This window comes from Cyprinus carpio, chromosome B21 (genome assembly GCF_018340385.1).
Source record: "Cyprinus carpio isolate SPL01 chromosome B21, ASM1834038v1, whole genome shotgun sequence".
NCBI lineage: Eukaryota > Metazoa > Chordata > Actinopteri > Cypriniformes > Cyprinidae > Cyprinus > Cyprinus carpio.
Window position 1 is genome coordinate 16,556,798 of NC_056617.1, and position 26,154 is coordinate 16,582,951.

The following is a 26,154-nucleotide window of genomic DNA, read 5'->3' on the forward strand; positions in this document are numbered from 1 at the left end:
GTTGGATGCACATGTATGCATGAATGACCTTGTCTGCCTGAGATGGCAGTATTTGTTTAATGCCCAAAATGCCTGACACCAGTGATCCTTTATTAAATACTAAGCAAAGAATAAAGGAAATAATGTAGTATTTTTCTTTTTCTTTTTATGCAATATTGTAATCAGTGCTGTATGTGGTTATTTCTGAAGCCCCACCTAACATCACAGTATTGCAGTGTCAGCTTCTGCTATTATTAACTATTGATCGCTCTCTAAATCTCTCTAATATAAGAAGAGGTATTTTTAAACACTTTTCCATACTAAGTAAACAGAGTGTTTTGTGTTTAAATAGAACTAATAATTTATTGGTTTGTATATGCAGTAAGCATTGCATTTTTAAATAATAGACATGGTTTGTAAGAAAAAAAAATAGTTGTAGGCGAATATTCACTTTCTTTCTTTCTTTCTTTCTATATTATATTATTTTTTTTTTTATTGTATATATAGTATGTATAAATCTTTCTTTTTTTAATTTGTTTTATTTAAAAAATACGTGCTTGTTCGTAAAACATAAATCATGAGACCGTCGGACGTGATGTCGACGCGCGAGGTCACCTTAAAGACTCATGAATATTCATTGTTAGACCAAAGCCACGCCCCTAGATGGGTTGATTTTTCTGAGCGGTCACGTTGCGTTGCGGCATTGAATCGGGAGACTGTCGACAGTAGGGAATCTTTTGCATCACTCTCTTCTAAATCAGGTAAGTGATTGAATTGTTTATTATATATATTATAGGGACACTGTTGCTTTCTTGAATGACATGTCATTTACTGGTTTTGTAGGCAGACCATTTTTGACGTTAAATGTAATTTTATTTATAATATTTGTTATATTAATAGTGCAACGTCAGTTATTTGCTTTGCATTGAGTGTCAGAAGTAAATATGTTTGATCCGACAGGTGGTTGTCTCATTTTAGCAGTGTTTCTAGCATGTACGTCACACATATAAAAGCCGTCGGTGTAAAATGTTCGTTTTTAAGGGTTCAGACACTCAAAAATCAACTATATAAAGAGAAACGCATCATCATATCGACATTCATGACATTCAATGTCACCCTGAGCATGGGTGAACACACCATCATCATCACCATCTCTCTTCCGTGTATTTAAAGTAAGTTAGAGCTAACAGAAATCCGACAACCGGATCTATTTCACAGAACATGCTGATTAAAGCATCATATGCACGTGTAGGTCTATACAGCATCATGGATGCAGCTGCTGTCTGCGGAAGAAGGGAGTGTGGTCGATCTGCACGTAGGCATTTCCTGCATCACTGTAGCTTAGCCTACCACAGAGGAGCTAATGAGATGAAGTAGAGATTTTAAACACATCCTTACAGCATCACACACTCTCGAAAGAGATATTTAAATAACGTACATCAAATTCAGGTTTTGTCAAAGATGTCCTTCACCCTAAATGTCGCCCTCGGATGCTTTAACATCCTACCTACACCGCTAGCGACGCAACTAGAATGCGCGCTCGCGTCGCGTTGCGTCACAGCGCATAAGGTTTGTGACGATTCACGCGAGCTGTGTCGTGTCGCGTATACGTGCTGAGGATGGTGTCTCCTCTCTGAGGACACCGCGGGTACATATAGTGCTGCTCAAGGTGAGACTAAGCTCAGGATGTACAGTTCTCTAACCGGTGGCCTTTGACTCTTTTATTTCTTCTTTTATGTACATCTTTTGTTTTTGTATCTTTTACATAACCATTGCATTTCTCCATGCATAGTATCTATTTGAAGATAAGATAATGCATGGCATTATCTTACGCCTTTTAAAATAAAAAAGCATTTAATTAATATTTTAAACATTTTTAAATTAAACATGTAATTAATATTTTTCAGAGAAATCGCAAACAAATCAGTGTCATTTCAAATTTTAAGGGAAATTGGGAAGTACTGTGTGAAGAACTACACTACCCTCAATCCTGAAGTGAGATCCACCAATCAGAAAAGCTCAGCAGATGCTCTCAACCTGCTTTTTCTAACTGTATTAATATTCTGCACTGAACTTAAAATATTGTTTTTATACTTAATTTTTATATTGTAGTGTTGTTTTATTTGATTATGCCACAGTTTAAGTGCACAGTCTTTCACCATACATATACATTTTGCCTTAGTTCAAATCTGTAATATCATGATTTGTTTTGGAGCAGGCTGGTTTGTTTCATTGAAATCCCTGTGGAGAAAATGAATAGGGAAGATACTCCGGGATCAAAGCCATTTGAAAAATGGGAAAAACACTGACTCACTGTTGCGCATGATGCAGTGCAGAGCAACAGATGCAGACTGAATCCGTCAGCTGACACTGATGCCTCATACGTTTTCTTTCAGAAACATCTTTTTCAAGGCCATTGACACTCCCTATAAAGATCTGTTTGAATAAAAGAACAGGTTTTCAATAGGATGGCATTATCAACCTAGGGATAAGCATTTGAAATTATTTTCAATGCATTTCTTTTTTCATTTCTCTTCAGGCCCATAACTGATAACAGACTGGTTAGCTTCTCTATCCTGCTATTTTGAGCTTGTATATCCAAGCATCTAGCAGATTGATGCCTTATAGGCATTAATTTAAACCACTGTGCTATTTGTTTAAAGCCAGTTAAGAATTAAGGCTGTAATTAAATGACTTAAAAGTGCCGTGTCTAAACAGTGTCATCATGAATCATCAAAATGTGCTCACTTGCATTAGAAACACTGATGGCGTTTTATAAATGGCAAGCCAATGTGGTTCTCTCTAATTTAAACAGAGCTTGCAGTTGTCTGTGATATATTATATAATAAACTATGTAACACTGGCAAGCAGTCGAAATAATATCTAGGTCTATCTCCAACCTATTCCCGTTAGTGTTTATAGGACTCTCATAATATTTAATATAAATAACGAATTGATAAAATAGCTAAAAATACATTTGAATAAAATATTTAAATGGAAACTTTTGAGGTTTAATACATTGGCTATAAGCGATAACCCATATTTAAAGGGTTACTCCACCCCAAAATGAAAATTAATTAATGTCATTAATTACTCACCCTCATTTCGTTCCAAACCTGTAAGACCTTCGTTCATCTTCGGAACGCAAATTAAAATATTTTTGATGAATTCTGAGAGCTCTCTGACCCTCCCATAGACAGCAATGTAATTACCACGATCAAGGTCCAGAAACGTAGCAAGGAGATCAGTAAAATAATCCATGTGACATCAGGGGTTCAACCGTAAATTTAAAAAATATCTTAATTTGTGTTATGAAGATCTTAACGGTTCGGAATGACATGAGGGTGAGGCCACAAGCTAATAATTGTGGCCTTTAGCATTAAACATTTACATTTTTTGACCCAAAAATGTCGTCATCATTTACTCCCCCTCCAGTTGTTTTAAACCTTTATGTTTCTTCCTTCTGTTGAGTACATTTTTACACAATGCATCTAACTGTGATTTATATCAAAACAGACCAGCCAGTCTGTGCCGGTTTTGGCTTGTTCCATTCAGCACAGAGATGGGGGAGCACTCAACCAATGTAATCAATATACAGGCATAGAAGGGATTTAGACAAGCAATAAAGTCCAGTCTCAATATGAATGATATTTATGGTGAAATGTGATTACTGAGTCAAAAAATAACCTTTGTGTATAAGAAGTCTTTTTTTAAAAATATACAATCGGATAATATAATATAAATGAAATAAAAGTCAATTTTCATGACTCTTTCTTAAAACATATAGGTGTACTTTACAAAGAGCACTTTGTAATAATTTCTAATTAAACCTTTTAATTTAACATAATGATTGAAATATAATGATTTATTTTTAAGATCCTTATTTAATTATTTATTTAGTTTTCTAACTCTTAATTTTGTGCTTTTGGTTGTTTACAAACACTAAAGAACATGCACTTGATGTTACATTTAAAGCACTCTTATGTTCAGCTAATTGCATTAAATTAAATATATTTATAAATATAATATAAAATATAATGCATTTTGATTTAATTGCAATTAGCATGCAGTTAAGTAAAAGATTTACATTCAATTCACTATTATTTATGTTTTAAAATATATTATTTCCATAAGTACTTTTTAAAAATATTCTAAATTGTACTTCTTTTACAAAAGTAACCAAACCCTTTTAATGAAATGCTGTGCCAATCCTATACCATGTAGTAACAGACAGTGGGGCATGTCTAATGGGGAATGACAGCAGAGATTAGAGGAGTGTGATTGCATAACAGCGACAGAAAACGCTCTGCTGGCTTTAGTCTACGTTATTATGCAATTCAGCCTCGCTGAAGAGCTTGTGAGGAAGGGTGGGCCGGAATATTAACTAGACCCTAGATACCTTGAATAATAAGGCACAGTTTTGTTTATCCATAGCCATCAGTCAGGCGTTTCTAGGAGACACGTTGTTGTTCCATGTGTGACTTTCTGTGGGTGAAGTAGTGTTTCTAAGCAACAGAAAGCACTGCTAATTTCCCATCCGAGCCACAGTCTGATTCTCAAATCAAGAGCCATAGTGTAGCTCTTTATGTATGGTTTCCACAAAAATATTAAACAGCACAACTGTTTTCAACATTGCTAATAATAAGAAATGTTTCTTGAGAACCAAAATCAGGATATTAGAATGATTTCTGAAAGATCATGTGACACTGGAGACTGGAGTAATAATACTGAAAATTCAGCTTTGCTATCACAGGAATAAATTACATTTTAAAATAAATGGTTATTTTAAATGTGCTTATTTTATTGGCTTAATTTTAGGTTATTTTAAGCATATTTCACAATGTATTTTTAGTTTTTCAAAATCATTAAAAAAATCTTAATGTCTGCAAATATTTGAACAATATTGTTTGTGTATTTCTCCAAAGTTCTGGCATGAAACAGCTGATTGGTTCGTTTTGTATCAGCGGCCAGTGACCAGTTAGTGCTTGCTGTAGCATGCTTCAGAAACCCTCCATCTTCCCCAGCTCCACCTGTATAGGTCTGCTATGGGGTTATTCATGTATGCCATAAATGGGGGTTATTTCATATATGTTACATTTCTTACATGCTCACAGCAGCATGTTGTGGATATACTGAGCGTAGCAAGTCTTGGTACTTACTCTGCAGCAGCGTAGCAGATCTATTCCACAGTGACTAAACACTTTAACATTGTCATGTACATTGCCACGCTAAACCCTCCGAGAGTTGTCATTATAGAAATATACATATATATATATAAGATGGATGAAATGACAGTTGTGTCTCTGCCATTCCTCTGTTGCAGGTTGCTTTGAGCCGCAGACATGACGCACCAATACCCCGCACTCACAACTGAGCAGAAGAAGGAGCTCCAGGACATCGCTCAGCGTATCGTAGCTCCTGGGAAGGGCATCCTCGCTGCAGATGAGTCCACAGGTCAGTGAGGGTTGCATCTTATATGGAAATAACACTTTCAGTATGATCATTTATTCCCCTCGTGTTGTTCCAAACATGAAATATGCAGCAAACAGCTTTCTGGCAGTCCCTCTAACACAATATGTATGTCTGCATGTATACAGGTAGTATGGCAAAGCGCCTGAACCCCATTGGCGTCGAGAACACCGAGGAAAACCGCCGTCTGTACCGCCAGATCCTTTTCTCTGCTGATGAGCGCATTGACAAGTGCATTGGTGGTGTCATCTTCTTCCACGAGACCCTTTACCAGAAAGCTGATGATGGCACACCCTTTGCCAAAATGATCAAGGACAGGGGCATTGTTGTGGGAATCAAGGTACAAAATTTGATTTAAATGAATAATTTTATTCAACTGCGATGCATTACATTGATCAAATGTTTCTAAAGATCTCTATTTCAAATAAATGCTTGGTCATGGTTTTCACAAAAATGTTAAGCAGCACAAGTGTTTTAACACTGATAATAATAAGAAATGTTTCTTGAGCAGTAAGCCAGCATGTTAGATTGATTTCTGAAGGATTATGTGACACAGAAGACTAGAGTAATGATGCTGAAAATTCAGCATTGCATCACAGGAATAAATTACATTTTAATATATAATAAATCAGAAAAAATATATGGTTTTAATTGTAATAATATTTATATTTACACACACACGCACACACCACACACACACATATATATATATATATATATATATATATATATATATATAATATATATATAAAATACAATTATAAATAAACTATGCAGTGCTGCCATAAATACTGAGTGCTGAGTTATAAATAAGTAGTCATGTAGGTGAAGGATTAGGATAAGATTATTAGGGTAAATCAGGTTGTTCATGTTTGCCACAACAAGGTATTTTCTAATTAGACCTTTTTAGCTGCTTGAAGATGTTTGTAGATATTTGAAATATTATATTTGTATCACTTTCTTTGTATTTATAGTTAATAGTTAAATAAGGCACAGTTAAACGTTTATTTTTAAGATAGTTATTAGAAAATACAGTCAGGACTCCTGGGCCCTCATTTATCAAGAGTGCGTAGAAAAAAGGTTCTATATTTTGTCCTACGAATGAAATTTAGAATGTGTGTAAGTACAAAAAAATCTGTATTTATCGAACGTGTGCACTCAGTTCTTATGCACACCAGTAAGTAATCATTGTTGATAAATCCCACATGTTCTTAAGCACCATGCTCGTTCATGTTCATGGTCATTTGCATTCAGAAACACCTCCAATGAACCATATATGGTGACAAATATATGGTGACTTTATTATCACGTGAGTGTATGAGTTCTCACCAAAGTCATGGCAAAGAAAGCGGTACCGACTGAGGATCCATTCTGTGCTCTCACTAAACAGATCAGTGCGGCCTGGACTATTAGCCATGCTGCCGTGACATTTTGATCCTAAAGCAGGTTGTCCTCTTTCACAGGTGGACAAAGGTGTCGTCCCTCTGGCAGGAACAAATGGAGAGACCACAACACAGGGTAAGCTTACCGTTGCTGATATAATATTTGCTAAAATTGATGGCAGTAATGATGTTTTATTAATGTGATACCTGTTTTTCTTAGGGCTTGATGGCCTGTCAGAACGCTGTGCTCAGTATAAGAAAGACGGTGCAGACTTTGCCAAGTGGAGGTCTGTGCTGAAGATCAGCGAGACCACTCCTTCAGAGTTAGCCATCATGGAGAACGCTAACGTCCTGGCTCGCTACGCCAGCATCTGCCAGCAGGTGAGCTCATTAAGACTCTGCTGTCTGTGTGACGGAGTGTGACTTTTTTGACGTAATATTGTCCATTTGGATTTTCAGAATGGGATTGTGCCCATTGTTGAGCCAGAGATTCTACCTGATGGTGACCACGACTTGAAACGCTGCCAGTATGTTACAGAGAAGGTACATAAAAAGTGACATCAGTTTATAGCATTCAAACAAGACTTGATTTAATGAGTTTGAAACATACTATATGATTAAATTTACTAAACGTTTCTTTATTTCCCATGTATCTCCAGGTCCTTGCTGCCTGCTACAAGGCCCTGTCTGACCATCACGTCTATCTGGAGGGAACTCTTCTGAAGCCCAACATGGTGACAGCTGGACACTCCTGCCCCACCAAATTCTCCAATCAGGAAATCGCCATGGCTACAGTGACAGCCTTGCGCCGTACCGTTCCCCCCGCAGTAACAGGTGAGTCACCAGTCTAATGGAGAAACCTCAGCTGTGTTTTACTCTTTGAAGCTTTAAGAATGTGGAGTGCCATGATTTAAGAGCGCCATCACATAGATAGCAAGTTATGATAAAATAAAAAAAGTTATGTGGCGAGATCATAGTGTCATTTTGAAATTCCTCTGGCAGGTGTGACATTCCTCTCTGGAGGTCAGAGTGAGGAGGAGGCATCTATCAACTTGAACGCCATCAACACCTGCCCTCTGACAAAACCCTGGGCCCTCACCTTCTCCTATGGACGTGCCCTGCAGGCCTCAGCCCTCACCGCCTGGCGCGGAGTCAAGGAAAATGAGAAGCCCGCCACAGAGGAGTTCATCAAGCGTGCTGAGGTCAGTTGATCAAATTGTTTTCCCATTAAGGTGCAGTCACAGTTAGCAAAATTTCACATTAGCAAAAGACCTATTGTCAATAGAGAAGCACAGTATAAAGCATAGCTCACACAGAAGTCACTTCCAAACCGAGCAAATTTCTGTTGGCCAACGTGATTAATCTGTGTCACAAACTTGAATCAGTTGCGAAATTTGTGTATTGTAACACTTGGATTCCCCTTGAAATAAATACATTTTGCCTACGAAATTTTGGCGAACACCGGCAAATGTTGCTACCCCTAAAGCAAATTTTATTTTTACCTAAGTGCAATGCATTTTTCTCAATTGTGTGGAAATTTCTGCAGTCAGTATAATTTAAATAATGCTTAATAAATATGCAAATATGCTAATTTCTATTAAATATTCCTTATTTAATAAAAATTTTTATTTTGTATACAGATAATAATGCTAATATCTATAAAATGTATATCTACATCTTTTCAGAAATCATGAACAGTTAATTTTAATTTAATTTGAATAATTGTTTAGCACATAATATTAGTGATGTACTGAAATTTCAGCAACCAAAAATATTCAGCCATAACTGAAAAAAATAAAAAAAAATTATATATATATGTGTGTGTGTGTGTGTGTATATATATATAGTCATATATATATATATATATATATATATATATATATATATATATATATATTTATGGTTTTCGGTATTATATTTATACATTTTGGTTTTTTTTCATATATAGATTCATTTTGGTATATATAGAATTATAATATATTATATATAATATATATATATATATATATATATATATATATATATATATATATATATATATATTATATATATATTTTTATATAAAATATTATAACATAACAATAATAAATAATATAATAAAAACAATATAATACTTAAAATTACTATAAAAGTGAATAACAATAGAGCTAGGAAGTGAATCTGTTTAGAATTGTTGGGCTGCAATTCTTTGATGTAAGGTCTGTCTGAAGCTGCTGATGCAAGCAACATAAAGTGACCTTTGTGAACTTTCCTCAGGCTAATGGATTGGCTGCTCAAGGCAAGTACAGCTCCTCTGGAACCGGTGGATCAGCGGGACAGTCCCTGTACGTGGCCAATCATGCCTACTGAACATCCTGCATCCCATCTTTCCAGCTTCCGCCAGCCAATAGTATAGTGCACAGCTGCTACCCTTCCTGTCACCAACCAATCACAGGCCTGCGCTGTCTTCTGTACTTTAGGGTTGTCGTTGCAGTGTCTCATAATGTAACTATTTAAAATGTATTAAACTTTAGGAATGGAGAGGAGAAATAGAAAGGTACGCAGGAGATTATATGTTATTTTTGAAATATTCAAGGCGTGGATTCATGCTACAAACAAGAAAACAGTATTTTTTTGTGGCCCATTTTAAATGGATGTATATGTATATCAGCCGCTCTGTTTTTATCATTCTAACATAAGTCATTCCAATTCAGGCACCAGCCACTCAAGTTGACTTGTCACATTCCTTGCAGTGCAGTATGACCTCATCGGCCCTCATGATGATGCGTGGATGATGTGAATACTGAGTTCATATTTATTGTAATAGAGAATGAAACAGAGTAATATATTATTGCTAGTTATTATTAACTCCACCAGACTCCGAGGAATATTATTTTGTGTTGTGTTCACATATGATATTAATGCATTGCTGTGTGATTACTGTCCCAAGAAATTTAATATAAAATACTAACAATATTAGTTTGAAAAGGACCATTATTTTGAAATTGTGCTCCGTTGCGTTGTGTGCTTGAGTGTATCATGCTCTCCCTCTCCTCCCTGTATTTGTGACACAGTGCTACATGAATAATAACTAATATGGGTTGTAAACGGCGGGGTGGACCAAACTGTGGAGCTTCTGGGGAGGGGAGCACTCACCTCTCTGTTGACAAAATGTGATCTTGTGATTTGATGTTGTTCTCTAAGCACTTTGTGTGTCAGATAGTAAAAACTAAAATAAAATACTGTAAAATGCCAGATGCTGTTTGTCATTATTATGCAGGTGTATTTCACACATTTTTAGCCATAACTTACAGTTCATTCCATTTGAGCTTTCCTCAACAATTTGCTGAATAAAGCATGTTTACATACAGTAGATCTAAGTAAATCGGTAATTCTAAATTATTCATTGTAGAGAGTAGTGTAATTTAATAGAAAACATTTTGCATAACAAATGGGGGTAAAATATCTGTTCAGTTGTTATTAAAATGATTTTAATATTTATAAATATGGTACACCCTGGATTTCCATAATTGTTTAAAAAGCGTTAGAGGCACAAATCCAAATTTTGTGTCTTGTGAGACCTATTACAGAGGTGTTTGATAAAATATTACGTAAAACGAAATTATTTAATTTTAGTAAATATATTTAATTTTAATTACCAAAAATACATGATATGTACTAATTCCCCACAATTTATAAATAATAGTAAACATATAAAAACCAGACCCTTATTAATTTAAATGGATAATTCACCCAAAACTGAAAATTCTCTCACAATTTACCCTTTTGTCGTTCCAAACCTGCATGATTTTTTCTTTTGTAGAACACAAAATGTTTTTTATTGTTTTATTTTTTTTTATGGTAACCAATTATGGTTTGATGTTTTTTTTCAACATTATTCAAAATATCTTCTTTTTTTATCTGCAGAAGAAATAAACGCATATAGGTTTAACCCGAAATGAGAATGAGTAACTAAAGACTTCATTTTTGGGGGGAGAACAACTAACCCTTTAAAAGTGGCATTATTTTTAACTGCTGCGAACCAGATATAAAATGAATCGGCTTTTTTAAAGGAAGTGCTAATGACACTAAACCCGCCCCCTTTAACTCTGATTGGAGGTTTCTGTGCCCTCTGTGGTCTGATTGGATGGAATCCTCCAATAGCGGGCTATGCGGTAGTCATTCTACACAGCAATGGCAGCCCTGCAGCTTGGTGAGTCCTGCTTTAATTCAAAACGATTTCCTCATTGTGCCTTCGAAATTATTTCAGTGTTCACGTTTTTTTTGCCACAATTGTTCATTTAAAAGTATATAACACTAAAGCCAAATGTCAGCGTATCGCTAGCTTAGTTATGTTTAGCATGTTTTAACTCAGGGTTGGGTCGCTCGCTATGTTTTTGTAAATGAATAATGGATATTTTATGTTTTCGACAATTTCAATGAATATGTAGTTCCTATTTTAGTCTTATTTCTTACTGTTGCATTTTGGTCATGCCAGAAAAGCAGCGAGGGCGATATGCTGCCCTGGCCATCGCTGCAGTGGTCATTGTGGTGGGCATCCCACTCTGGTGGAAGACCACAGAGACCTACCGCGCCTGGCTCCCTTTCTCTGAGATCAGCGAGCTCGACTCCCTGCAGGTACACGCGCTCCGTCCTTCCTCGAGACAGAATCATGTCTGTGACTCTATTGGTTCAGCAATGATATATAATCGTGTTTTTGACAGCTTCAGCTAAGTGTTGATATCGAGGTGGTCTTCTCTCGAGGAACACTGACCCCAGAACAGCAGAAAAAGTTTCCACTTAGCCATGTCAATGAAAAGGAGCACCAAGTTGATGGTAAGTGATCAATTTCTGAAACTGTTTGGAAGCTTCATCATAAAACAGAATTGTAAACACGAAGAACATAAATTTTGATCCATCCAGGACAGAACACGTTGCTCTCTTTTTTCCTCTTCAGCTAAAACAGGTTTGCGGTACAAATATGAAACCAGATATCGCACTGCCACTATAATGGAGGAAGACGCCTTGAATCAGCCCACTGCTGCAGGTTGAGTGGATTTATTGTTACTAATAAATGATGATTTAATCAGTTATTTATTAATACCAATTCAATTATGTCTAATTTTAATGAGGATGTATTGACTATATTGACAGATTATAGGATTTTTTTAATTGTAGTTATTCCCACTGATGGAAGAACAATTGCAGCCACTTATACATTAAAGGGATAGTCCACCGCGAAATGAAAATTTTTGTCATTAATCACTTACCCCCATGTCGTTCCAAACCCATAAAAGCTCGTTCGTCTTCGGAACACAATTTAATATATTTTGGATGAAAACCGTTAGGCTTGAGACTGTCCCATAGACTGCCAAATAAATAACAGTGTCAAGGTCCAGGAAAGTATGAAAAGCGTTGTGAGAATACTCCATCTGCCATCAGTGATTCAACCGTGACGTTATGAAGCGATGAGAATACTTTTTGTACACAAAGAAAACAAAAATAACGACTTTATTCAACTGTTCCTCTCCTCTCTGTGTCTCTCCAAATCAGCGTAGCACCATTTAGGCATTTCTGACTAGTACGCCAATGGCGTACACTCTTCTGTATCCGCACCACAAGGATACATTTTTTACATGTATTTCCGCTTTGGTTTGAAAGCAAACAGTGCATCGGCGTGGCTGACACAGAAGAGCGTACACTGCCTGCGTACTTGCTCAGAATTGTACAAATGGTGCTACACTGATTTGGAGAAACAGAGGAGAGGAATTGTTGAATAAAGTTGTTATTTTTGTTTTCTTCGTGTACAAAAAGTATTCTCATCGCTTCATAACGTTACGGTTGAACCACTGATGGCAGATGGAGTATTCTCACGACGCTTTTCATACTTTCCTGGACCTTGACACTGTTATTTATTTGGGAGTCTATGGGACAGTCTCAAGCCTCCAGGTTTTCATCCAAAATATCTTAAATTGTGTTCTGAAGACGAACAAAGCTTTTACGGGTTTGGAATGACATGGGGGTAAGTGACTAATGACAAAATTTTCATTTTGGGATGGAGTATCCCTTTAAATCTTCTTCTTCTTATCCATTATCGTTTGCTTTCAGAAGATTCCATAAAACTTGAATAGACTCCCAAAAGAACTAAATAGTTATTGTGGTTTCTTAAAAAAAAAAAATGTTTTTTGTGAAATTGTGAACATTTATATGGATTTTAGTATAAGCACTGAAATCATTTTACTTTTTCCAATTACCTGCCCAGGCACTACAGGTGGAAACTGGCCATTGTGGCTAAATTTGCCACATTTTACATTGATTGAGTTACTCCAAACAAAAGCTAATTTAAAATGAGCTGTTTTGGGTTTCTTTGGTTTTCTTTTTGTCACATCACTCATTTTTAAATGTGAATTCATTTTTCTATTGGTACTATGGAGTTTCTATCCCTGAGCTGTTGACTTCTCCCTCCACAGAGGCAGATCTGTCCTTACACATGCTCTCTGAGAGTTCTTGTGGGTCTGTGGTTGTATATGTGATCCCCGAGTCCTCCACCCTTCTGCCAGAGGTAAGATTCAGAGCATTTGTGTATTTTTACATACTGAAATCACTTCTGAAGCTCATTATGCTCATTCCGGCTGTTTACTTTCAGGATGTGAAAGTGTACGTGGGGCAACGGCGCACTGCGCTGCTACGTTCTCCTCCCTTTAAAACTTCTTGGAGTCTGAAGGAAGTCTTATCAAATCTGGATGTGGAGGTGGAGCAGGTGGTAAGCACCATGTCCTTCGGTCACCAGGATATAGTAGCTGCTCTGAGCAACCGTGTCCGCATGACCAAAGTGACTAAGGAGAGTATGGCAGACAGCATGCGGGCCATCAAATCCAGTCCTGGTGAGTATTGAGCCTCATTTTGACTTGTATTCTCAATAGCGTACTCCTTTAATTATCTTAATCTAACTTCGGCTTCTCTTAGGCTACGAGATCACATTCAGTCTGCTCAACCCAGACCCAAAGTCACACAGTCTTCACTGGGATATCGAAGGCGCCGTTCAAAGCTACATTCAGCCTTTATTGAACAAACTCGCCCCTATAGCCAACTTTTCAGTGGACTCTCAGGTGCCTAAGAACAGTTACATTGTACTTTGTGTGGTCTCTAACAAATGTGAGTCTTCACAGGGCTGACGGAACATTCTGTTCCTTGCAAAAGTTACAAATGTGTTAACCCATAGAGAATTTGCTGTACTGTTTATACAACAACAGATACAGTTGCACAGCTATTAGAGCTACTTTGTGTTTTTACACAAGAGAACGGAAGAAGCATGGAGTGGTGCATGAGTATATTTTACAGCTTCAAGACTCTTTCAGTCAGCATTTAGAGTCAGAATTTTAATAGTTTATAATATTGATTTAAGTTTATTTATTTATTTTTATATATATTTATTTTCTTTTTATATTTATATTCTTCACACATTTTACATTAAATATGAAGTTGCTCACTAATGCCAGAATTATTTTTTTTTGGTTTACGATCATCAACTTTTAAATAAAATAAGTTATGTTTCCTTTAATTTAATTTGAATTTATTTAAATTTAATTTGATAATTTGGTATTACTGTGTAGTTATCCACTGAGTTCCATTGAGCAATCATTGAACAAATATTACTATCATTATGTATATTAATATCTTGTAAATAATAATTTGTAATTCTAATTTTTGATATAATATTTTGTAAATACTGCCCACCCAAATTTCTCCTCTTCTGTTTGTCACTAGTGTATTTCTTCTTTTCAGATTCTGTATTATGCCGTTCTGGGTGTGAATCCTCGATTTGACAACAGTGTGTCAGCCTATACACTCAGTGCAGACAGCTTATCACATGTTATCAACCCTGTTGAGGCCAGACTAGGTGAGATTTGAGCTATAACTGATTTTAATGAATGTTTTTTATGCCCATGTAGATTTACACATGCTGGTATTCTCTTTCACACAGGTTCCAATGCAGCTTCCTCTAACCCTGTCTTGAACTTCCTGCTATATGTGCCAGATGCCCACCACTCTCCTCTTTTCATCAGAGACCACAGCAAACGGGAGGTGCCCTCTAACGCCTTCCACAGCCCTCGTTGGGGCGGCATTATGGTACTGTCCAGATATATTTACTTAAGCATAGATTATGATGTTCCTTTTGCATTTCTCAGTGGCTAAGTTTACATGCACCCAAAAAATCAGGTTATAATCAGATTGATCCTTGTATTTTTTTAATGTTTCGGTTCAGGGCTGCCGTACTTACAGTAAAGGAGACCTATTATGCCCCTTTTTACAGTATGTAATATAAATCTAACGTCTCTCCAGAATGTGTCTGTGAAGTTTCAGTTCAAAATACCCCACAGATCATTTATTATATCATTTTGAAAATGCCAATTTTGAGTGACAGCAGAAACACACCGTTTTCGTGCATGTCTCTTTAAATGCAAATGAGCTGCTGCTCCCCGACCCCTTTTCCAGAATAGTACAGTGCCTTTACAGCTAGCTCCTCAGATACTGTGTTGAAAACATCAGTTTGGTTTTGATTATCATGTCTATCGTGCACCTGAAATCATGTGTTTTAAGGCCATATCAGTTCAGACTTCTTGCATGTCTTATTGTGCTTGAACTGTCAAATCCACACAAGTTTGTTAAAAACACACAAAGTTACTAAAACAGTTGGTTATGTCTGTGAAGGTAAACGGCTGGGAAAGGAATTGTATGTTTATATCTGTGTGTCAGGCAGCAGCGTAATATACAGTATATAAATGAATAAATCCACTGTTCTCTTGTGTCCTCTGAGGCTGGGACTCTAGTGTTCTGTGCTCGTCAGATTTTCATGATCTGTCACCTTTAGATATTGTGAATTATATGAGATAACGTGAATGTGCTGGATGTCTTTCATCTGTGTCCCCAGGTGTACAATGTGAATGAAATGTACGGACCTGAAGCTGAACGTCCTGTAGATATCAACATTAATATGGCGAAAGTGATGGGTGTGTTTTTGGCACAGTTACGGTTAGTACTTTCACAGATGTAAGTAAAAATACTTGGTTTGCCCAGATGAAAGTGGTTTATTCCACTTTCTTTCTCATTTTGTTTCTAGGCTCATGCTGGGAGTGCAGCATACTCATCCTCCCACAGGCTTTGTGCTGCAGAGTCCAGGCAGCGCTGGACTGGCTGACTGGGAGCTGGACCGGCTACTGTGGAGCCGCAGTGTGGAGAACATCGCCACCGCCAGCACCACCATCACCTCGCTGGCTCAGCTCCTCGACCAGATTGGAAACATCGTCATCAATGACAACATCGCACAGCAGGTGGGAGGTCCAGATGTTCATAGTCCATCACATAATGAAATCGTTCCACTCTAACATTTTGTTCTGAACACTAGGAATTGTAAAATGCACAATTTTGCTATTATTTCTCGCTCAGGTTTCCAGTGCAGTGACATCACTTCAGTCTGCTGTCGCCGAGTTGGAGGCCGGGAACCTGGCCTTTGCGCTTCAGTACAGCAGGGAGGCCATTTTGGCTTCAGAGAGGGCCTTTTTCGACCCCTCTCTTTTGCATCTTCTTTATTTTCCAGACGATCAGAAATTCGCCATCTATATTCCTCTTTTCCTACCCATGTGTGTACCTATTGTGCTCTCGCTACTGAAAATTGTGAGTGAAGCTAAGAAAAGGCGAGCAGATAAACAAGCCAAAAGTGACTGAGAAACCACGGCTTGTTTGACGCATACACACTAATGGCTGCATTTGTGTAGAATGTTCAAAAAACACACTGATTCATTAAAAGATGATGTGTGTGGTGTACATTTACACTTTATTTATTAGACCAATAGTCTAACTGTCATCGGATGAAAAAGATAAAGTAAAAGTGCAGTTTGAAATGTGGTTTCTCTCTTTGTTGCACTGCATGTCTGTTTTAACACTGTAACACTGGGTCATGATCTCAGTTTCATTTAGATTTGTGAGGAATTAGTAGACATTTTATGGTTTGTTTTTCAAGGGATTCATAATCGCAACAAACGTAAAATGCAAGATTAAAAAAATTTTATATAAAAACATTCTTATGTTTATATTGACGTATTACAATAATTTCTCTGAATGTCTGGGATGATGTGTGTTAACTTTAAAATAAGTTTGTATATAGATCCAGGAATGATGCCATGTGAGAGTTATTTTCAGTTGTATGAATTTCTAATGTGAAAACCTGATGGTTTTATATATATATATATATATATATATATATATATATATATATATATATATATATATATATATATATAAACTGCATTAATTGTTTGTTTTACAATTTAAGTTAAAACCAAATATGCCAGGTTGCAATATCCTCACATTCTGCCTAACATACGAAGAAAAAGTCATACGGGTTTAAAACAACATTATCAGCAAAATAAAATAAGAGTAAAAGCTTCCGCAGTGCTGCCAAGCACGTATCCTTCCGCGCCGCGACACTATCTGTGTTGAGGGAGAAAGGGACGGCGCCATATTGGGAGGGATCGTTTTGTTTTTATTTGAGAGATAAAGGTTTTGAATATAACCAGTAGCATTGGTTGGTGAACATATATTGATACAGCAGTGCTAGAGGATTTCTTTTTGTCACCTGACGAATCGTAACTAATTGTCAACGTCATTTGCGTAACTTGTGGTTGAAAATGTCTGGCGGTGTAATTCGAGGGCCTGCAGGGAACAACGACTGTCGGATATACGTTGGTAATTTACCCCCCGATATTCGCACCAAGGACGTAGAGGATGTGTTTTATAAATACGGAGCCATTCGGGATATCGACCTTAAAAACAGAAGAGGAGGTCCGCCGTTTGCGTTCGTGGAGTTCGAGGACCCGAGGTAACGTTAAACACGCAAACCAAGCCTAGCCTGAAGCTAACGTTAACGTACATGTGTATGTGTTAACGAATACACAGCAAGACGATGTTATCTCTCTTAAGGTGTTATATGAGATAAATACGTATTTTTTTCTGAAATACTAGTCTTTTAAATTAAACGCTTAAAGTTGTATGAGGTGCGGAAATCCGTCAGCTAACGTTAGGTCATAACACGGAAGTTTAAATAACGTTAACGTATCTAAGTTAGCTTATCAGCTAAGCTACAATTCTGAGAAGTATACAAAACTCCTAAGTATGCAGTATATTTTAATAAGATGCTCTAATTTTGTAAACACCACTGTCAATTGTACCATGTTTAGGTTGAGAGTATAAATTCTGCGCATGCGCAAACCATGAGGATTATTTTCTCTGTCTGCAGAGATGCAGAGGATGCTGTGTATGGACGAGATGGCTATGACTATGATGGCTATCGTCTTCGAGTGGAGTTCCCAAGGAGTGGCAGGGGAGGTGGAAGAGGTGGAGGTGGTGGTGGAGTTGGAGCTCCCAGAGGCAGATACGGCCCTCCATCCAGGCGTTCAGAGTACAGGGTCATAGTGTCAGGTGAGTGGACAGCCATAGTGTCTGGCATCTTTATTATACAACATAAGGTCCTTTCACACATATTGTATGTGATATTAGTGTTACCTGGTCCTTATTTGACAGGAAATAAAACACACCGACTAACCAGATTAGAATCAGGAAAGCATAAATCTGTTTATTTTTACAAATTTATTAAGTTCAAATATCTAATTATTTTAGTAAATAAAATGTAAAGTAAACACATTTAATTGCATTAACTATTATGCATGCATTTACTATCTATAAATGGTGTGATATCATAAGGAGCTTTTGCACTGCAGGAAAGCTTCTGTAGCTGTTGGCAAAAGTGCTTTCTTACTGCTTTCTTGAAATGGTCACTTGTTGGCGTAATGATTCTTGTGCTGTTCATTAAAAGAAGGATCTACTTATGTAATGGTTACGATTTTTTTTTTCTGTCCAGGACTTCCTCCTAGTGGCAGCTGGCAGGACCTTAAGGATCACATGCGTGAAGCAGGTGATGTATGTTATGCTGACGTTTTCCGAGATGGCACCGGCGTTGTGGAGTTTGTGCGCAAAGAAGACATGACCTACGCCGTTCGAAAGCTGGATAACACTAAGTTCCGGTCACATGAGGTAGGTGTGAGTTTGTAAATGTAGACCGCCATTGGACAGGACAGGGCATAGCTTAAGGATTTGGGAATAATCAAGGTAAGCTTGATGTCAGAGACCCATGATGGAGCCACATGGACTAGGAGGATCCATGGAATGGCTCTTTTGAATGTAAGTGATTTTGTCAGTGGGCCACATCTGGAATGATGTGTAATTTTGGTGTAGTGCTAAATAAAAAAAAAAATAATAATCTGTTTTAGATTCGCCAAGTGAGTCATGAATTAGGAGTAACCTGAGATCTGGTAGTTCTTTGTTAGAAAGTGTCCCATTTATGTTCCTCAGGGAGAGACGGCTTACATTCGGGTTAAGGTGGACGGCCCGCGCAGCCCCAGTTACGGGCGCTCGCGCTCTCGCAGCCGCAGCAGGAGTCGCAGCCGGAGCAACAGCCGCAGTCGCAGCTACTCTCCACGCCGCAGCCGAGGATCGCCGCGTTACTCGCCCCGCCACAGCCGCTCCCGTTCCCGCACCTAAACATCCACATCCCAGCTAGCAGGCTGGCCACAATCATATACACACTGTGTCGCCCTCTATTGGACCCACTGTTGTACTTCATTGCTCTTTTGACTTTTGTCTCTCCACTTTCCCCAGTTTGCTTTCTCTCATCTATGGTTTGTTAGTTGTTTTTTTATTATTTGACTGTCATTCTGCTAATGACAGCTATGTGTAACTAAGTAGATGGTCTCCTTTCTCTCCTTTCTTTCCCGTCAATCCTTTTTTTTTGTCTTCTATCCCATGACCCTGTTGTGTCTTTGTCTTGCATTCCCATTTTAACCGGATCTTCATACTCATCCCTTGTACTATAGTTGACATGTTTGACAAGGGACATGTTGAAATGCTTTAAATAGTTGTATGTGTGACTAATTAATTTGCTACAGTTTTATTTTGTTAATGATGCTTCATTACTGGCTTTTTTGGGGTGGGATTATTTTTTCATTGGAAAATTTGTTCTACTTTTACCTTTTCATGTTTTTCTATAGACAACAGAAGAGCAGGATTAAAGAAAGCTTTGGAATAAAGGATTTTGAAGCACAGTTCATTCATATTAGGATATTTGGAGGAGGAGGAGCAGGCATTTCATTTAAGGAAGCAATGGTATGACGGCAAGCGGCTTTAGTCACCTTAAAAAAGGCAGTTGTTTTTTTACAGACTTCCAGTACTCTGGATTTTCTTAGTTCAGTAACACATTAGTTTTGCTTTGCCATTCTTCCTCCCTTCACAACACTCCCCTTCCCTATTTAATTTACCTTTTCTCACTGGTCATTGCTGCTAAGCATGCATGTGTACTGTCTGGATGTTGCGATGCTTGTGCATACATCAAGACAGCATTGTTTTTTTTGGATGTTTCGTTTTTAAATACAAAAACATTTTTGCCTGTTGTCCAAAATGTGCTGGGATTAGGCCACTATTGAACTCTCATGTAGATATATCATTAGACAAGATAAAGGCTTGCCATGTGCAGTTGTTCTCATGTAAATTGTGTATTTGTCTTTTTTTTTTTTTTCTAGGCTAGATTTGCTTGTTTTTCCAATGAATAAGCACAATTTAATGTGTTTAGGTGGTGCTCTAAACCTCTTCGAGAGCATATCATAGTCTGGTATCCTTTTTGTCATTTACACGAGAAAAAAAAAAAAAATACCGCTCCTATGATCAATTTATAGAAGCTTTCAATAATAGAAGCTCTTCATTTAGCTGTGATTCTAACTTGTTACCTCCCTCTTTTTTGATTTTGCTGGTATTCAAAGGTTTGGATTGGAGGAGGGGCTCACTGTGTCCCGATCCTTGGAGCCGGATCATTGGATCAGTTCAGGATCAGGAGCAGGATTAGGATTAGGATAAGGATGGATACATACATGGAGCGGGATCAATTTACCGGGAACGGGAACCATAGGAGAGGATCCCAACCCCAGCCCCGCATCCCCCCCACCAAACCACAGTGTAAGGATACTTGACGTCGTAATTGGCTTCTCTAGAACCAAATTCATTTTTTCTTTTTCCGTGGAGCCCCATTGATGCGCGCAGAAGGGATCCAGGTGCCTCTTTTATTTTTGCGAGATTTGGTTTTTGGTATAAAAAGAAGCAGAGCAAGGAACCAGAAGGCTGGATCAGTTGCTTTGGATGGAATCGGCATGAGGAGTGGTAAATAGGGGGGAATTCGTGGGAGGGTGGTATAATAGGCACATTTTCAGGGGGATGTTGTAGTTTATTTAGGGTTTCAAAAATTACTTCTCAAATAACATTTGTTGGCATTTGCTGTGTTGGCAGTGGTGTTTCTTTCCCCCACAATTGACTACTTTATATTTCTAGATTGTAGTGTGTTGGTTTTTCTCTCTTTCACCCTTCTTTAAATAAAGATTGAATGTTCAATTAAAATGTTTTGTTTTCTTCATTTTTCTAGAAATATTTAACTTGCACTGACTGATACAGTAAACATTCAAATATGTGTGTTTATGGAAGATTTTGAGGTCATTACATAGTAAATTAAACACACAAAGCAACACATTGTCTTAACATATAGCTGTAGATTGGTATGTTGAAATATGTGAGAAGTTATGAAATTATGATTCCAAATGAGAACAATATTTAAGGCAGTGAACATAATGTTTAGTAACCAGTAAGTTACATATAAACTTGACCTCTCTTATGGAGTGGTAACAAATTTGATAATACCTCACAGGAATCAATACCTTTGGCCTGATGATGTGGGATTCTGAGTCCAGACGGCCCTGGTGCATTGTGGGATGAAATAAAATGCGGGCAGTGAGAAGCTAGTGGAAAACGCTCGTAACATGCGGGGAGAGGATCAGCGTGAGCCAATCAGAGAGCCGGTGCAGTGCGGTGGGCGGGTCTCCGCGGGTTTCGTGACGCGAAGTTGGGTATGAGTTACGAGCGCAGCCGCATGGGTAGAGTTACGACTGAAAGAGTGCATAGAGAAGTCAAGCGTGAACACAGCGGCTCCAAAAAGCCTGCGTTAAATAGTATTCCAGAGTAAAAGCATCAAAAGAGGGTGAGCTATGTGTACTTGTTTACTATGCATGCATCCGAGGTGTTGACCATGTAGCTCGTGAGAAGAAATAAAGCATTTTAAACATTTATGCATTTGGGAAGTTTAGTGATTAGTGCTGTGTTCAAATGAAGCATCATGGACGCAGCACTCGCCGCTGCCTGTACTTTGCAGCAAATCGCCTTTAAATAATTGTTATTGTTGGATTCGAGACGTTTCTGAGAAGAAATATGCTGCGTAAATGGTTTTTGTAGAGAATAATTAGGGCGGTGGCGTGAAATGAAAGTTAGAACTGTTCAGCGTCTGGAGAAAAATATTACGTAATTCTTCCAATCGCGAGAGCGTTGAGAGCAGATGCTGAAGACATCAGCACCGTGTGGCTTTAATGGACTCATCTGTAGACACCAGTGTATTTTGTCGACATGGCAGCACTTGTGAAAGTTACTTAAATTTGTCTTGTAAAAATAGCCAAAGCTTGCAACAAATAGTTATATCAGCTTTGAGTGCTTCCCTCTCCGTGACCTTATAAAAGACAGACACCTGTGCTGTGTGAATTATTAATTGTGCTTTGCAGCATAATTTACTCTCACTTTCATTCAGTCCAATGAAATTCAATTCTTAACTCTTGCATCCTGTTACTTATGCAACTGCTTAGGACATTCTGCTCTTGTACAATACCATTTAAATAGTCCGATAATCGGTTCTGCCAGTATTATAGCCGTTATGCACACTTTCCAACTTCAGTTATCACATCTGCTAAGCTGAAAAATCTTTTAGCAAATTTATTTAAAAGCATTTTTAGTTTCACTTGTCAATAATAGTACAAATAATGATTATTATACAAATACTAATATCAATCGTTTTTTTTGTTAAATTAAATTAAAAATTTTAATATAACAAATTTAATAATAATTTATTGACATTTAAAGGGACTGATTTTTCAAACACACTTCCATGTGACATTGGCTAGTCAAGCTAATAGTCCCGCCCTAAACTTATGTGAATGGTTGAGCCAATTTTGTTGGGATGTTTTTATAGTGCCACATTATTTAAAAGTTTTCAGGGAAGTTAACCTACAAATGACTTTTAATATTAAGCAAGGGCAGGAGCAAAAAAAAAAAAACACTTCAAAATAACTGCTGTGATAATTGTTATTGTACATATTTATTTAATTAAACAATTGACCAATTCTTTCAACTGTGTGCTATTGGCCAGTCAAGCAAATCGTCCCGCCCCAAACTTATGCAATTGGTTGAGCCGATTTTGCTTTGCTAGCATGTTTTGAATAGATGAACTGTTTAGGGAAATTAAACTACAAGTGGTTTTAGTGTTACTGCATACTAAGCGAGGATAGAAGAAATAACACATTGCAGCTTCAGAATAACCTATAGTTATGAGTCATACCAAACGATATCGGTCAATCTATAATTCTAAATGTCAGTTTACTGAATGCAAGTGATCTGAAATGCCTCTGATGTGGATGTTGCATATGCGGTTGGCCTTGGTTTAGTTTCATGTCAGTAAATCGAGCTGGATAAAGATCTGATTTCTCATACATCCTCACTGAATGGATTTCATCAACCTTCTCCCTCTCCTGGGCCCAACACTGGGAGTCTTTTTCAGAGGGAGCTGATTGAGGTGGCCTCCTTTTTGTCAAATCATGACTGCACGTTTCCTTTTTAGTAGATGCACTAGTTCCTTAATAAGCTGATTGGAAAGGTAGATGACTCCGTAAACTCAGGCAGGTCCCAGAGCAGACCATTTACATCCGAATGTGCCATTAAAAGAACTGACAAGTGATTATAGTGAGCCAGGCCTATTTATTTATTTTTTTATTTTTGTAAGTGATGGCTGTGTGTGAAAATTTCAAACTTTTCGAATGTAAGTTTTTTTCGGTTTTATTTTTGTCATTGTCAACTTAAAAAATTTAAATTTTCATGATTTTTAAATGAGAAATGCAATCCTTTAAGGTGAAGGTTTCCTTTTTCTGATGTTTAAATACCTTTTCCAATCATAACTTTGTGCCACTGTTAAACAAGAAAGCTTTAAGTAGCTAATTCAGCTTCATGATCAAGGTTCTTCATGGTTCTTATGACTGTATACCAGATGGTCAGTGAATCCCCTTTGCCTTTTTTCTCTATATTCGCAGCCATCATGACTGACAGGAAGGCAGTAATAAAGAACGCTGATATGTCTGAGGACATGCAGCAGGATGCTGTGGATTGTGCCACACAGGCCATGGAGAAGTACAACATTGAGAAGGACATTGCTGCATATATCAAAAAGGTCACCCATCCACAGAATATTTATGATTGACACCTCCACAGACTTTATTTTTAAAACATCATTTCCTACTTCATCTTCATTCTTAGAAAGATTCAACAGCATGAATCGTTCACCCAAAAATGAAAACTTGCTGAAAATGTATTCACCCTCAGGCTATCCAAGATGGAGATGAGTTTGTTTTCTCATCAGAACAGATTTGAAGAAATTTAGCATTAAGTTACTTGCTCACCAATGGATACTCTGCGGTGAATGGGTGCCGTCAGAATGAGATTCCAAACAGCTGATAAAAACATTACAATAATCTACACCACTCTAGTCCATCAATTAATGACTCGTGAAGCTTAAAGCTACGTGCTTGTAATAAACATCATTAACTTAAAATATTTGCTTCTGGCTAAATATGAATCCTTTATCCATAATATTGCTTTCTCCAGTGAAAAGTAATCTCATCTGATTTAGGAGAGATATACACAGCACTGTTAATAAGTAAAAACCACTCTAAACAAATTTGTTGGTGGATTTTCACATGAGAGGACAACAGGGGAACCATTTTTCCACTGGAGGAAGCAGCATTATTGATTATGGACTTGTATTTTGGACAGAAGTGATGGTTTAAAGTTAAAACACCTTAATGATGCATTTTCTTAGAAAGATGCAGCTTTCCACTTGACATGATGTTAACTGATCATCTGCAATTGTGAGGATTTCTTTGTGAATTGTGATGTTTTTATCAGCTGTTTGGACTCTCATTCTGACGGCACCCATTCACTGCAGAGGATCCATTGGTGAGCAAGTGATGTAATGCTATATTTCTCCAAATCTGTTCCCATGAGATCTTGGATGGCCTGAGAGTGAGAGAACTTTCAGCAAATTTAAATTTTTAGGTGAACCATTCCTTTAATTGTTTGATTTCAATAGTTTTTTGTGATATAGAAACAAAAATAGATTAGCTTGGACTTTGTAATGCACTTCAATACTTTGAAACTAATGCTCAGCTAAATGTTTCATTGGCCCCATCCCCCAAATGTATTATGTAGCATTACTTTTTAATGAAGAGTGTACATTATTTTAATGCATTTGCAATATGCACAAATGCATTATGGTACTATACACTGTTGTTGTATCCCAGGCCTTCTAGAGAATACTGTTGCTCCTAGTAAAAGTCTAAATTACTGTTCTCGCTTTTCAACAGGAGTTCGATAAGAAGTATAATCCGACATGGCATTGTATTGTGGGACGGAACTTTGGCAGTTATGTGACGCACGAAACTAAGCATTTCATCTACTTTTACTTGGGTCAAGTGGCCATTCTGCTCTTCAAATCAGGCTGAGGGAACAGCTGTCGTTCATGAAAGTTGGACATCAACTCCAAACCTGGACTGTGACACACTGATGGCTTGAGCCACACACATACACACGCACACGCTTACATTCTCTCCCATATACACATTCATGAATTTAGCTATAGAGGCTGTGCATAAATGCATGGACCGTGTATATTATTTAATTTGTATATGTTGCAATACAGTACTTTTTTGCTTTCTGTAGTTGCACGAGTTGACGCAACAAGATGATTTTTGTTAGTTTTTTTCCAAGTCCAAATTTGTTTTGCACTGAAGTTGTATAAAATGCTTTGACCGCTGCCTTTAAATTATATTAAAGAATGTTATGTCATGCATATTTTGGGTATAAAGTTAAATTTTTTACAATTATTATTATTATTATTATTGTAGATCCAAACAGAATTGTCTGCAATCCATTTCAAGTTAATGACTGTTCCTAACCCCAGTTATATGATGTAAAATGAAATTACAGTGCCGCTTTTTGCGTTTTAATGTTTAATGACCAATTGTCTTCATTTGCCTCTTACTGAAGTGTAGCTCAAGAATTTAACAAACTTCACTATCTCAGGAGACATGGGCTCTTGCTGTGT

General features: G+C 37.3%; 4 protein-coding genes across 5 annotated transcripts; all 4 read left to right on the forward strand.

Annotated features, from left to right (window-relative positions):
- The first annotated feature begins 624 nt into the window (after positions 1-624).
- On the forward strand, positions 625-10,064 carry LOC122141194 (fructose-bisphosphate aldolase C). Its single transcript, XM_042747521.1, has 9 exons — positions 625-740; positions 5,303-5,433; positions 5,577-5,788; positions 6,912-6,966; positions 7,051-7,211; positions 7,290-7,373; positions 7,490-7,664; positions 7,833-8,032; positions 9,087-10,064. Exons 2-9 carry the CDS (start codon positions 5,322-5,324, stop codon positions 9,177-9,179), a joined length of 1,092 nt encoding a protein of 363 aa, XP_042603455.1. The 5' UTR covers positions 625-740; positions 5,303-5,321; the 3' UTR covers positions 9,180-10,064.
- Positions 10,065-10,896: 832 nt separating this feature from the next.
- On the forward strand, positions 10,897-16,715 carry pigs (phosphatidylinositol glycan anchor biosynthesis, class S). Its single transcript, XM_042748234.1, has 12 exons — positions 10,897-11,022; positions 11,308-11,447; positions 11,534-11,645; positions 11,767-11,856; positions 13,280-13,371; positions 13,456-13,693; positions 13,776-13,918; positions 14,595-14,709; positions 14,794-14,939; positions 15,742-15,842; positions 15,931-16,141; positions 16,257-16,715. Exons 1-12 carry the CDS (start codon positions 11,004-11,006, stop codon positions 16,533-16,535), a joined length of 1,686 nt encoding a protein of 561 aa, XP_042604168.1. The 5' UTR covers positions 10,897-11,003; the 3' UTR covers positions 16,536-16,715.
- Positions 16,716-17,270: 555 nt separating this feature from the next.
- On the forward strand, positions 17,271-21,305 carry LOC109098896 (serine/arginine-rich splicing factor 1B-like). 2 transcript variants are annotated; one of them, XR_006157667.1, is made up of 5 exons: positions 17,271-17,688; positions 18,106-18,287; positions 18,727-18,899; positions 19,218-20,027; positions 20,678-21,305. XR_006157667.1 is itself a non-coding variant. In XM_042748235.1 (4 exons), the coding sequence occupies exons 1-4, from the start codon at positions 17,498-17,500 to the stop codon at positions 19,404-19,406; spliced, it is 735 nt and encodes a 244-aa protein (XP_042604169.1). In that variant the 5' UTR covers positions 17,271-17,497; the 3' UTR covers positions 19,407-21,305. The 2 variants fall into 2 exon arrangements, 1 of the variants encoding a protein (XP_042604169.1); XM_042748235.1 differs by having other exon boundaries at positions 19,218-21,305.
- Positions 21,306-21,780: 475 nt separating this feature from the next.
- dynll2b (dynein, light chain, LC8-type 2b) lies at positions 21,781-25,899 on the forward strand. The gene is made up of 3 exons (XM_019112414.2): positions 21,781-21,939; positions 24,086-24,222; positions 25,415-25,899. Exons 2-3 carry the CDS (start codon positions 24,091-24,093, stop codon positions 25,550-25,552), a joined length of 270 nt encoding a protein of 89 aa, XP_018967959.1. The 5' UTR covers positions 21,781-21,939; positions 24,086-24,090; the 3' UTR covers positions 25,553-25,899.
- The last annotated feature ends 255 nt before the right edge of the window (positions 25,900-26,154 follow it).

Excerpts from the sequence above, each read along its gene's own strand:
- LOC122141194 (XM_042747521.1), top strand. The coding sequence starts at position 5,322 with ATGACGCACCAATACCCCGCACTCACAACTGAGCAGAAGAAGGAGCTC. Across the intron at positions 6,967-7,050 it reads TGGAGAGACCACAACACAGG|GGCTTGATGGCCTGTCAGAA; the intron begins GTAAGCTTACCG and ends TGTTTTTCTTAG. Across the intron at positions 7,665-7,832 it reads CGTTCCCCCCGCAGTAACAG|GTGTGACATTCCTCTCTGGA; the intron begins GTGAGTCACCAG and ends TTCCTCTGGCAG.
- pigs (XM_042748234.1), top strand. Across the intron at positions 13,372-13,455 it reads CCTCCACCCTTCTGCCAGAG|GATGTGAAAGTGTACGTGGG; the intron begins GTAAGATTCAGA and ends GTTTACTTTCAG. Across the intron at positions 13,694-13,775 it reads GGCCATCAAATCCAGTCCTG|GCTACGAGATCACATTCAGT; the intron begins GTGAGTATTGAG and ends GGCTTCTCTTAG.
- LOC109098896 (XM_042748235.1), top strand. The coding sequence starts at position 17,498 with ATGTCTGGCGGTGTAATTCGAGGGCCTGCAGGGAACAACGACTGTCGG. Across the intron at positions 17,689-18,105 it reads GTGGAGTTCGAGGACCCGAG|AGATGCAGAGGATGCTGTGT; the intron begins GTAACGTTAAAC and ends CTCTGTCTGCAG. Across the intron at positions 18,900-19,217 it reads CTAAGTTCCGGTCACATGAG|GGAGAGACGGCTTACATTCG; the intron begins GTAGGTGTGAGT and ends TATGTTCCTCAG.
- dynll2b (XM_019112414.2), top strand. The coding sequence starts at position 24,091 with ATGACTGACAGGAAGGCAGTAATAAAGAACGCTGATATGTCTGAGGAC. Across the intron at positions 24,223-25,414 it reads TTGCTGCATATATCAAAAAG|GAGTTCGATAAGAAGTATAA; the intron begins GTCACCCATCCA and ends GCTTTTCAACAG.